Source organism: Hylobates moloch, unplaced genomic scaffold, assembly GCF_009828535.3.
Source record: "Hylobates moloch isolate HMO894 unplaced genomic scaffold, HMol_V3 SCAFFOLD_2, whole genome shotgun sequence".
In the NCBI taxonomy this organism is placed as follows: Eukaryota; Metazoa; Chordata; class Mammalia; order Primates; family Hylobatidae; genus Hylobates; species Hylobates moloch.
This window is the reverse complement of record NW_026652277.1, coordinates 51,429,540-51,443,019: the sequence shown is the minus strand read 5'-3', so window position 1 is coordinate 51,443,019 and position 13,480 is coordinate 51,429,540. Positions and strand designations below refer to the sequence as shown.

The 13,480-nt window shown below is 39.6% G+C and overlaps 1 protein-coding gene across 1 annotated transcript in view; it reads right to left on the bottom strand.

Annotated features, from left to right (window-relative positions):
- The window catches only part of PRKG2 (protein kinase cGMP-dependent 2), a 120,799-nt gene extending 108,311 nt beyond the window's left edge, over positions 1-12,488 (bottom strand). Inside the window, exons 1-2 of the mRNA XM_032149136.2 lie at positions 12,414-12,488; positions 2,051-2,524 (exon numbers count right to left, since the gene is read on the bottom strand). Of these exons, the coding sequence (XP_032005027.1) occupies positions 2,051-2,511 (461 nt within the window). The 5' untranslated portion in view covers positions 2,512-2,524; positions 12,414-12,488. The remainder of the gene's footprint in view (positions 1-2,050; positions 2,525-12,413) is intronic.
- Positions 12,489-13,480: the final 992 nt, after the last annotated feature.

Sequence of the window (13,480 nt, the reverse complement as noted above, 5' to 3'; positions counted from 1 at the left end):
CAATTAGCCCATTTCGTTATCCTGACCACAACACAGACTTGTATCCACTTGGCTTGCCTTTATGGTGGGGAGAATAATCAATAATCCTTATTCAAGAGAAACAATATCCTTCCTGCATCCCATTCACTATAGACAGACAGAAAGAAGTCTGGTTTGGCACAGAAATTGTATATAACTACTGATTTTTTTTTGCCTGGTTACAGCAGAGCTAATAAGTTATCCTTAAATAAAAGCAAGGAAATATGCTTATCTCAGATTTTTCAGCACCAGGAGAATGGGTTTTGCCTCAAGATGAGCATAAGTCTTTGAACAAAGTAATTGAACATAATCTTGGTTCAAGAGAATACATCTGGTGTCATATATAGGGAGAAGGTCAAAGAAGATGAATTGCTACTAAATTCTCTTACATGTCATTCTGCATAAAAAAGTACATTGCTATTTGTAACATTTTTGTGAGTAAATAATAGATTATACTTACGTGTACATATATAGTAATGCAATGCACATTCTATAATATTATTATATATGTATATATATACATATACTATGTAGAGTTCATATATCTCTGACATAACAGAAGAGAACACTGGATGATGTTCAGTTTTTTAAAACAAATATAAGTTTGTGCCATCTATAATTTCAGAATTCATACCATTAAAAATAATTATTACTTTTGAAAGGAAATAGATGAGAAATTTCTAGACTAATAAAAATTTTGACTTAATAAAACTGCTGAAATCCAATATTAATCAAATTTCTTTCAGTCACAGTATATTATAATTAATAATCTGGCATCACTAACTTCCTTCACAGATATTTATTGATCATTCACTATGCTTCCAGTACTGTCAACAAATTGATTAATTAAACCTCCCTTTATAATTCTGTTGTTAAAATTGATCATTTGTTTGTCTGGGTCAGATGTTTTATCTTAATTTATAATACTTACATTCGTGAATAAGTTAAAATTTGTTTTAATTTCACAAATCTTGCATTTTGCAATAGAGATTCAGGCTTGACCAAGGCATTATCAAGGGAAAAGATTTAATTTCAATTAATAAATACTCAGTTAAAAATAGTAAAGGAAGGGAACCCTAACTCATGATGTTTCTAATGAGTCTTTCCTGACCCAGAAAATTGAACTTTCGCCCATAAAGAAATGTATACACGCACACGTGCGCGCGCACACACACATACACACACCCCTATACATGAATGCAGTGGCAAATATTTATATGTTCTTTTAAAAACTCAAATTTTTAAAAGTAATTCTAGCTTTTAATTGTTCCCTCTGCCTGAAATCCTCTTCCTGCCTGGTTCATGCTCCTTGCAGTCTGTTAAAGGTCACTTCCTCTGCCAGGCCTTCATGACAAGCCTGCTTCTGTTGTCTCCCTGACCTCCTCTCCCCTCACTCCAGATACCACCTGCTATAGTATTGGCTTTTATCATATTATTGATTCCAATTAATAATTACACATTGCTGACTTGTTTCTGTGTATACTGTTTACCACCCCTGCTAGAAAGGCTCTGTTTCTATTCACTGAGGCATACCTAGCATCTAACACAGTGGCTGGCAGAGAGTAGAGACCAACATAAACTGGAATGAATGAATGAATTCATCTTTCTTTGAGGCTCCAGTGTGTTCCTTTTTCATGACACTTGAAGACTACTAAAATGTGACTTTCTTTTGTTTCTTTTTTTTGCTAACATAGTCACAATTCACTGTGATGTGTGTACATTTTTAAGTTCACTCCTCTAGAAAGAGAAGTGTACACTTTCTAATACTATTTCACACCCCTAGGGTTTTCAAGGTAATAGAAATAACTCAGTAAACTGAGCTCCTCAGAGAGAGATATATATAGTACAATTTCTGCTTTAAACTTCTGCCCAATGGGAGATTTTTTTGCAAAATAAAATCATTTCAAAAACCCCTCTACCCCAAAATCTGAAAGGGTTAATATGTTCTTTATCATTAAGGAGGCTTAATAAATATCACTCTCATATTTCACAATATTAAAGCCATCTGAGTTTAAGTGCGGAAACTTCTTACCTGGAGTCTTTTCTGACTCTTGCTTTCTCAAAGGAAAATTCAGGGGGTTTGTTCAGGTCATAGGTCCGGGTTGTTGGCTCAGCAGACACGCCAGCCTTTGCTCCCCTCCTGCTATGGAGAGAGACCAATCCAGAGGTCTTCCGGTGGACCTCAAGAGGCACTTTATCTGGAGAAGCCTGAAGCGGGCTTCCTCCCTGCATATGCACCACATCCTGCAGCTTGTTCAGCTGGATGCACTTGTTCTGGAGCTCCTCTGTGAGTTCAGCAATGGCCACAGTCTGCTTTGACAGCTGCTCCCGCAGCTCCTTCAAATGGTACTCCCGCTCCTGGATCTCAGCATCCTTCCTCCTCAGCTCTCTCTCCAGCTCTGTCACCTTGTTCCGCAGAGCATCAGTGGTGAGGTTCCCAGAGTGTCCATCTGGGTGCTTGGAATGTTTAGGTTTTACTGAACCATTTCCCATTTTGCTCAGGGACCTGAGAGGGCACAGAATTGGGAAGTATCAAGTGGAGTTTCACTTCCCAACAGTCCCCACCATTCCTCTCATTCCTATCTTGTTTCACAAATAGGAACACAGCAATCATCATTGTCTGAAAAGCAATAAATTTCCCCATGTTTCCAGAAAAAAAAAAAAGCTATCTATTGATTTCTTTTTTCCCTCCATGAAGAGGAGTTGGCATTTGGGTTCATTCTTACCTGTCCCTTTGAGAGCACAAGTATCACACCTAACATTTTGCACAAATGGTCTGAGTTACCTGCTGTTTTCTCTGGACAGTCTCTCTGAACAGCTGCCAAAAGCATCACAACAAAACTGTGATTTGGATGTCAGCATGGCAAAGATAAAATGCAAATGAGCAGCTACAACAACAGAGGCATGGAAATGTCACAACTTTCACAGCTCCCCATGCGGCAACAGTAAGAAACCTTCCCCAGATTTAGAAAATTACACATCTGCATTTCTCAGAAGACGGAAGCAGAGTTGGTGATGGTTGATTAGCACTTTCCTCCTGCTGTATGTATCTATTAAGTTTTGCATTTCTGATAACACTCACTGCTAAAACACTTCTGAACTGTGGTCACCAACAAGAAGAGATTTAAAATTGTTCTACATCCTCTACTTTATGTGCAAAGTAGAGGATCTCCAAAATGTATGACCCATGCTGCAAGGCTCTATTCTTTTCCTATTAAGAATATCCTCCTACATTGGTGTAGTGTGGGAAGTTATGAAAATTTCAAAAATTAAAAAAATGAATATCTTCAGTTCAGGCCCCAAAGTAATCATGAATCTAGTGAGTCTCCAGATGTCGTATGCAGATCAGGGGTTATGAGGGATGATTTAGTTTATTCAGAACTTGTTTTAGTCTAATAGCTATGTATTTATTTTAACATGTATTTGAAATATAAATAACTATCACCACAAAGTTGTGATCTCATTGTGATCTCATTGTTATTATTGCTTCATTGAAGACTAAACTAGGTATTTAGGTTTACTGAGTCAATTCGATGAAAATAAAAATAAATCATCTGCAGATAATAAGCACATATGAGCAGAACCACAAAAGTAGAACTTGAATGTGTGAACTTTGGGAAATACTGCTCTGATTAATTATTATAATGTTTAAAGGCTTTTTAGACTACCTATTTAAACTTCATATTTTTGCACATGCAGTTTTTGACAGCTGATATCGTTTGGCTGTGTCCCCACCCAAATCTCATCTTGAATTGTAGCTCCCATAAATCCCCGTGTCGTGGGAGGGACCCAATGGGAGCTAATTAAATCATGGGGGCAGGTCTTTCCCATGCTGTTCTCGTGATAGTGAATAGGTCTCATGAGATCTGATGGTTTTATAAAGGGGAGTTTGCCTTTGCTCTTCCTTTGCCTTCTGCCATGATTATGAGGCTTCCCCAGCCACGTGGAACTGTGAGTCCATTAAACCCCTTTCCTTTATAAATTACCCAGTCTCGGGTATGTCTTCATTATAATAGCAACATGAGAACAGACTAATACAACAGCCATAACCCAAAAAGCATTATAACACTTGTAAACTAAGCTTGAATTACTTCTGATTATCTCAAGTCAGAAGAAATGAAACTTCACAGTTTTATAACCCACACATCTGCCCCTCTCTCCCACCAAACTTCAAACTTAAATAGAAGTGAAATACTTCGAGTTTTTTCACTAGTTCTACCAGAATAATTGTGACCTCTACAACAACAAAGGCACAGATGCAAAGATGTAACACAGCATTTAGATTTCAAACAGATGTGACCAAATAGTCAATGCAGATTGCCTACAATGGATGGTGCAAAAAACAAATGCATTTATAAAAGCAATCTTGAAACACCTAGATATTTCTCATAGAATTCAGGTTCAAAGTGGTCATTAATAAACATTAGCCTTTGGAGAATTGCCTTAATATGTTGCAGAGATGTGGCAGGTTTAAACTTTAAGTTTCTGTTGACTTGGTAGCATTTACTGATCTTATATATTATGAATGTATAAGAAGGATGAAGAGACTAGAATTCAAAGAAGTAGTCCTGGACATACTTGTATCCTGAATAAGCAATTCAGAATATGTTATATTGAAATCTGAGAATAAACCTGAATGAGATTATGAACTACAAGCATAAGAAAGGTGCTCCAAAAAATCTGAAATTAATGTGTACACACGTTTTTAACCCACATCAGTGAGCCATTTTCTAGACAGCCTTCTTGGTTCAGGGAGAAGTATTCTTAGGTCAGTAGAGAAAGAAGGGAGATGTGATGGTAGGAGGAAAAGGATTTGCCTTATAAATAAAAAAGCATGCACAAAAACTTTCAAATCTAATATTAAACTAACAACTAACTCATTTTTGTTAATGGAAAAATTGTTTACTAAGACCAAAGTATCATACACCATATCAGGGGCATATCCCATCATGGATTTGCAGTCAAATTTGACACAGAAAACAGTTTTAGCATTACAAATATGAAAAGACTTAGAATCATTTTTGCTCTATGGATGGTATTCAAAAAATTCTGTACCAATCCAATAATTTTACAATCTTGAAGCACAGTTAGGTAGAGGATGTTAATTTCTCCCAAAACACCAATTATCCTCTGGTTTAGTTGGAAGCTGTGTAAATCTTTCAAGCTATTTAGAATTTCAAAGAGGGGTAAAATGAGAGTAACTAACTCATCTTTCAAGTCACTAATTTAAGATACATAAGTAAGTTACTAAATGGCTCAATACTAGTCTGATTTCTTACTTAGTTCATCCATTTAAATATTGCTGTCCCTGAAGCCAAGGTTTCAAGTCTCTGGCTTCATAAAACCTAATTAGATTCACTCTGTTTCCTGTATCAGTCACTAAGATAAGCTATTTCTCAAATATGTATTGCTAGCCACAAGGAGAAATGAACCATAGGATGTTGCTCCATCAATCTGGCAACTTCAGGTTATTAAAATCATTCTTACAGTCAGAGGGCAGCACATGATGTAATAAGAAATGAGTCTGGAGATAAAGATCAGAATTTAACATGAGCAATAGAGTCAGGCCAATTAGGGTTATAAAACAATCTGCTCTTTCTCAACCTTCTATATATTCCTAAAAATATTTGAGTCTTACTTTCTCATCTACAAAAGGGAACATATTTATATCCATCTCATAGGGTTACTATGATTATTACGTTTGTAAAGTACCCCATACAATGCCTAGCAGGTATCAGACATGAAGTAAGTAAGCAGCTCTTATTATAGTATGTAACTAGAAACAGGCAATTAATGTCTTGGTGTGAAGAAAACCCAGAGAGGATCATTTCTGGGTAGGACAGAAGTCTGGTAAACTGGGCATCTTCCAACAAGAGTCTTTTGTGGGTTTTTGTTTGTTTGTTTGTGACAGGGTCTCATTCTGCAGCCATGAGATGCAGTGGCCAGTGGTGCAATCACTATAACCTGAAACTTCTGGGCTCAAGTGACCCTCTTGCCTCAGCCTTCAGAGTAGCTAGGACTACAGAGGCACACCACTATGCTTGACTGATTTTTTTTATTTTCTTGTTGAGATGGAGTCTTGCACTATGTTGCTCAAACTGGTCTCGAAATCCTGGGCTCAAGCCATCCTTCTGCCTCAGCCTCTCAAGTGACAAAACTCTTTAAAGATGCACATTATTCCTTTGGGAGGGGGTGGCTGGGAGTAAGGGACTCTTACTTTGTCTGGATTCTATCTTCCATTGAGAAAAGAAGTCATTTGGAAACAAACAGCCTGGAAAACAAGTTCCCCACCGAAAGATGGAGACAAAAAAAGAATTATGAATGACACGGAGCCAGCTCATAACTACAAGGACTTAATAACTGAAGCTCTGTAATTCCCTCATGTAGCCCCTATTTATTTTCACACATTGCAATGAAATGCTTAAAACACGGAGGCCCACCTAATTATCTTTGAAGGCAACCAAAAACCATAGTTCACTCTGGGAGCAATACTCTTCTGCAGTTAGGTATAGGAGACAGCAATCGAATGAGTAGTGGCTTTTCGCTAGAAGAGAGGAAAACTATATAAGACTACAAATTATTATATTAATATAATCATCATTTAGAAATTGCTGTCCACCAAGAGGTAATTAGAAGAGACATAAGAAAAGCAAAAGTGACTGTGAAGGCGCTTGCAGGCGGATTAACACCTGGCAGTCAATGTGGGAGGAATTAAGCTTTGTTTTCTGTTTTTCCTCCAGCCCTATAGCAGTTTGAAACCAGAATCTTGGCTCTGGTCTAGATAATATCTATTTCTCTCTCTACCCATCTGGAGTCTGTTATAAATATACACAGACAAATACATACACACATATATAGATGTGTGTGTATAGCTACATGTATATCTGTCAATATGGGAGATGGTATGGTGCTGGCTAAGGTTATGGATCCAGAGTCCCAGTCGAAGCACTTTCATTTAGTGGTCTATATGCCCTCAGGCAAGATACTTGAGTGTCAATAATGGAAGAAACAGATAGAAACATAGAGAGATAGACAAAATAATGCTGCCTGTCATTTAGCATTTTTAGAGGATTAAATGAGATAAATAATGATGAAAATTTAGCACAGGTATTAGCATATAGTATTTAAGAAATATTAAATATTACTATTATTATTACAGTTAACATTATCCAACATGACAATTTATTTTAGAAGAAAAACTTATTGATCAGAAAACATGTACTAAACCAACACAATATTGAAGGAGAACTGATACTATCCAACTTTAAGGCTTACTAATAAAGTAATGGTAATCAATATAGTGTTGTATTGGTGAAAAAATAGACAAGTAGGTCAATGGAACAGAACAGAGATCCCGGAGGTAGACCTAAACAGTACAGTGAACTGATCCAAAGATCAAAGAATACAAAAGAGAGCAAAGACAAATCAGCGGAGAAAGGATAGTCTTTTTAACAAATTGTACTGGAACAACTAGGCATTGATTTTTTAAAAAATAGAATATAGATACTGATCTTATTAACTTTCACAAAAAATAAGCTTAAAATGGATCACAGACCTAGATGTAAGAAACAAAACTACAAAACCCCCAAAAGACAACATAGGAGAAATTCTAGGTGATCTTGGGTTTTGTGATGACTTTTTAGATAAAAGACCAAAAAGCCTGATTCATAGAGAGAAAAAATTGATAATTTTGACTTGATTAAAATTTAAAACTTCTGCTCTGAAAAAAAAGAAGAGAATGAAAAAACAAGCCATAGACTGAGAGAACGTACTTCTAAAACATATGTCTAATTCTGAACACTCAATAATAGGAAAACAAACAACTCAACTGAAAAATGGGCAAAAGATCTGAGCAGACACCTCACCAAACAAGGCACACAGTTGGTAAATAAGCATATAAAAAGATACTCAACATGATAGGTCATTAGGGAATCTCAAGTTTAAACAATAATGAGATACCACTACACACCTATTAGAATGACTACAATCCAAGACACTGACAACACCAAATGCTGGTGTGAATATGGAGCAACAGGAATGCTCATTCATTGCTAGTGGGAATACAAAATGATATAGTTACATTAGGGGACAATTTGGCAGCTTCTTACAAAGCTAAATATACTCTTACTGTACAAGTCAGCAATCATGCTTCATGATATCTACCCAACTGATATGAGACATATGTTTTCACTAAAACCAGCACATGAATGTTTACAGCAGCTTTGTTTATAATTCCCAAAACCTGGAAACAACCAAGAAGTCCTTCAGTAGGTAAACAGATAAACAAACTGTGGCACATCCATATGATAGAATATTATTCAATAATAAAAGCAATGTCATCAGCCAATGAGAAGACATGAAGGAACTTTAAATGCATATTGCTGGGTGAAAGAAGCCAATCTGAAAAGCCTATACATTGTCATTGTATGATTTCAACTGTATAGCATTCTGGAAAAGACAAAACTTGGAGACCATAAAAAGATCAGTGGTTGCCAGGAGCTTGGGGAAAGACAGAAAGGAATAGGTGGGAAAGAACATTTATAGGGCAGTAAAACTATTCAATATGATACTGTAATGATATACGCATTTCATTATATATTTGTCAAAACCCATGGAATATACAAAAGGAATGAACCCCAATGTAAACTATGGACTTTAATAATAATGCATCAATATTTGTTCCATCACTTGTAACACATGTACATACTGATGAAAGATGTTAAGAGCAGGGGAAAGTGCTGAGAGGTGGGTATATAGGAAATCTGTGCTTTTTACTCAATTTTTCTATAAACCTAAAATTTCTATAAAATAGAAAGTCTATTAGTTTAAGAAAAGAATTATGTATTAAGAAATGAATGCAAGAAAGCTGATAGCACAGTCAAGGGACAGGCTGAAATGTGTGATGGATGGAAGGAGAGTAATGAATAATGAAACTGAAAAAGTAAGATACTGAAAAATTTCCTATGCCACATTATGGTATCTGAATCTTAAGATACACTAAGTTTTCTAGTTATATGGTCAGATTTGTCCTTTAGGAAAATAATACTCTCATAAATAAGGAATGGAGTAAAAAGAGCTTAGAGGAAGTAAGACAAGGGAAGATACTATTACACCAATCCAAATAGGAGGTGATAGTTTAAGGATTAAAGCTCAGAGTCCCAACACTATTTAATGACTTGAACTTCTTGAACTCAAGAAAAAAATTGACCATCTCCGTGGTAGCCAGAGAGAAAAACATTGCCATATGAGATTCAATAAAAGTTACAGCCATATGTAACACTGCAATGTCCTTCCCTTCAATAAATCATGGAAACCGGAATTGATTTTTTAATGATAATAGGCAGTTCAGCTGGAAATCAGAGGAGTGAATTATACAGACTTCTACAGATAATATTCTAGGTGGATAGGAAACTGATACATTTGATGTTACCATTAGCTTGTCTCTCTAAAGTTCCTTTAGAAAATAATTGAATATATAAATCCTTGATTCTTCTCCCTGAAGCAAACCACACAGAGTTGTCCTTGTGAGAAACAGCTCACTTTCACATCAATGCCACAATTAAAAGCATCTGTCCATTCGACCTTGTGACTGTTGACCCAAGGCTCAGTTTGGAATCTACTGCTTGTTTTCTCTGTCCACAGCATCCTGGCTGGAGAAAAAATTTCTCTTGACAGGAAATCATATGACCTTATTGTACCAAAGTTGCAGCTACTCTGGAGGTTGGTTATCTCTTTAAAGTGCCTCCCTCCCACACCCCCAGCAGAATGTTCACAGTGAATTTTATGAATGCCACATATCCTATATTTGACTGCCAAATTCAGCTATTTTGGGGGCTACATTAACAGATAAACAAGCAAACACACAGAAATGTAGGTCTGTAAGTGTAGGTCTGAAGATTGTAGCTGACAGAATTTTTGAGTGGTGGCAAGAAGAAAGACGATGAGGATTTGAAAGTTTACATTGTGGCAACTGGGTAAAAGGTAATGTCATTGACCAAAATGAGGAGCAGATTTGAGGGATAGGACAGTGAGTTTAATTTTGGATATACTCAGTTTGAAGCACCAGTGGAAACTTTAAGGTAGAGAAGTTTAGTGAGCAGTAAGAAATGAGGGACAAGAAAGCTAAAGAAAGAGGAAAGCTGAAAATATTAAGCAGTTATTGATACATAAATAGAGGCTGAAGTTGATGAACTGGATGCAAGTGCCCAGGATATTAGCAACGAGGAGAGGAAGAGTGTCTAGGTCTATATGAGGTTGGAAAGAAAACTGTAAGATATGGTAAGAAGGTACTGCTTTGGTTAAAGTGAGAGAAGATGTGAAGAGATTAATTTTAAAAGAAGAGGATGAGTAGGAGGAACACTGCAGGATAGCATCTCTAATGTAGTAATTAAATGGATGTGCATGGGAGGGCAATCAAAATGATTTCAATGTTTTGATCTTAGGAGGCTTGAAGGAAAGTAGTACTATCTACTCTTCATTCACTCAGTCATTCAAAAAGAACACATAGGGCACCGTGTATGGGCTAGGCACTGTGACACTGACAGAAGTCAGGACAATAGCATGCTTTGAAAAGACAGTAATGAGTCTGGATTTACATATATTGAGTTTGAGATGCTTGTGGGTCATCATGATGCAAATATCTAGCAGGTAGAAGCAAAAAAGTCAAGGGAAGAGATTGCTCCATAGAAGACTTAAAGTACCATTTGTAGATGAGATCACTAAGGGAGGTAAGAAAGGAATGTCTCTCTTGTTACCTATGAACATATAGGTAATATCTGTGGATATTATTTGTGGGAGAGGAGGAGGAGGAGGAGAAGCAAACAACAAAGGAGAAGGAACACATGTACCAATAAGAGATTTAGGAGAAGCATCAGAAAGGCCATGCAGATAAGACCTTAAGAGGTAAGCAGGCTGTACCTCACATCCCACAGGCCTGTCACAGCAAATGAGATCAGAGGGAAAAGTGCTGAATCTGATTTGTCAAAGAGGAGTGGGGATAGACACTCAACTACAAAGGACCATGGAAAGAGCTGACACTAAGAGTAGAGCCTGCAAGATGGTATCATGGTTCATATGAGGGATTTTTAAAATAATGAAAACTTGAAAATGTCTGTAGCTCCAGGATAATGAAGCACAAGAGATAGGAAAAATGAAAACATGGGAAAAGAAGAGATAGTTGATAGGAAAAATAGCCTAGAGGATGCAAGACAATAAGGGATCACAGGACTTGGGCAACAGCCAGACAACGTATGCCTTCACTGTGAGGTGAATTCTCATTAGCCTCACTTGTAATGACTTCATAGAACTGGAGTTAGGGATTTCATGTAAAAGAGAAAGATCCCTGGGCATCATCTTTTCAGGTCGTTTACTCTTAGTCACACAGTGTTCCAATGGAGAGGATGCGCTCTAATTCTCCATAGAGAATTCTCTACCATATTAGCTCATACCCTCCTGTGCAAAACCAAACAGGAGTACTGAAAACAGCTAGTGTATGTTATGTGGGATGATCGCCTTCTTCATGAGTTAAATAGAAACTTGCAAAGAAAAGAGACAATTTCTAAGAAACTCTAAGTATGGGGGTGTGGTGGGGTGGGGGCAGGTGTATGTTGCTCTCTTCCTTAGCAAAAAAAAAAAAAAAGAAGAAGAAGAAGAAAGAAAAAGCCCCTGGGAACTTGGGGAACAAGATAAAGATCAGGAAATCAAGGCATTTGTTCCAGCGTCACCCTTTCTACCTACTAATTCTGCATGCATTGTTTTTATTGTCAGCTCTGGCCTCAGCTGCTTTGTAGTTGCACCGTAGTTCTTCTCAAAACTGAACCTGTTTCTTTTTCTTTCATCCCCAAAGTGGCTGGTTTCTGGGCTTTGTTTGCTCTTGTTTCTTCATCACCGAGAAATACAGAAATATGAAAGCGCCTCACGGTGCCGAGAGTGACAAAAGGACACCCACACAAGTTTACCAGGACTCCTAAAAGTCCTTGCCTGAGGACTGTCCCCTAGCAACTACCCAGAGCTCCACGAAGCAAAGCCGGGAGCACAAGCCCTGACAGCACCGCCAAGACCCTAGCTCGGAGCAACAGCCTCCACCGCTGCCCCTCGCTAAACCTAGAGAACTCTGAGGAATCCCCACTGGGGCTGAGCCCCTCCCGCCCTCAACAGAACCTCTAAACACAAGTAGCATTTCCCTGCCTCCAGGAGCTCACGAAACGCTGCCACACCGAGCGAATGCAACGCGTGCACACGTCCACACTCGAACAGCACAAGCAAGAGACCGGCTGGGTGAGGAATAGAGGCGCGCATCGCGCAACGCATTCACAGCATGCACACGCGCGCACCCCAACCCCGTCCCTCCCCGCGCGCCCTCACACCCCGGCGCCCAAGACCCCCGGCCCACGAACCTCACCAGACAGCCGGTAACTTTCCAGGTGCGCAGCTTGTCACCTCGGCGCGGCCGCCCCTGCGTCTCAGCGTCCTCTCCCACGCCGCCCTCCCCAGTCGCCTGCGGCGCCGGAGCCCAGCGCAGGTCAGCTCAGTCAGCCCCGCCGTGCACACGGTGCGCAGCGTGGGCCCGGGGTTGCCGGCTCAGTAGCTCCGGCTACGTGTGAGCCGGGGGCGCGGGTTAGCGCGATGCGGGCAGGAGCTGCGGCGGCGTCGGTGCTGCCGCCTGGCTCCGCGGCGGGGGCCGGTGCAGAGGAGACACGCAGGGAGGGAGGGAAGAGAGGAGGGAAGGAGGAGGGAGGGGGTCAGCTGGGGCTACTGCCTGGAGAGTAGGGCGCCGGCTTCCCTAAAGGTGGGGTCACCCGCGCGCGCACCCACACTAGCCCGAACCTTTACTCCCGACACAGCCGCAGTCTGCACTTTATACCCCATACCCTCCAGAGTGAGGCAACTTAAGTAGGGCGATAACATCGTGGTTGTAAGCATTTTTGTTCATGTTATTATTTCTATTTCAAGTGTGTGGGACGAGGGGAGAGGAAAGTTCAGGGAGGTGTTCATTTTTTCCTTCCCCTCCCTTTCCTCCATCCTTCCAGTCTGTTTTCACTGCAGGCTCTCTCCACTTCGCCTTCCCTCCCAGAGCTCAAACAGGCGCACGTACCCTGGACATGCCCTTCTCTGTCACACCAATGCCTTTCTACGAAGACATGTGACCCCGAAGCAGCTCGTCGACGCGCCCCTCCCGGACTCTGGGGCCATAACTTACATCTAGTTTGCCAGTTCACGTGATGCTGGGGGCAGGGGTTGAATCGAGTTTCGAGGGACAGAGATTATACCTTCCGAATCTGCAGGTCTTTGGGCAGGGAGCTTTCTTGATCACCCAAGCAGATAATGCTCTCTGGTCGCCTTTCGAGTACATTTTTTTTTTTCCTGAAGGGTGCAATATGGTTTTCTAAATATATATGTACACCCCACCGCATTATTTGCTGTGCTCTGGGGTTGTGAGATCTCCGTGTGGCTTTTTCCCTTT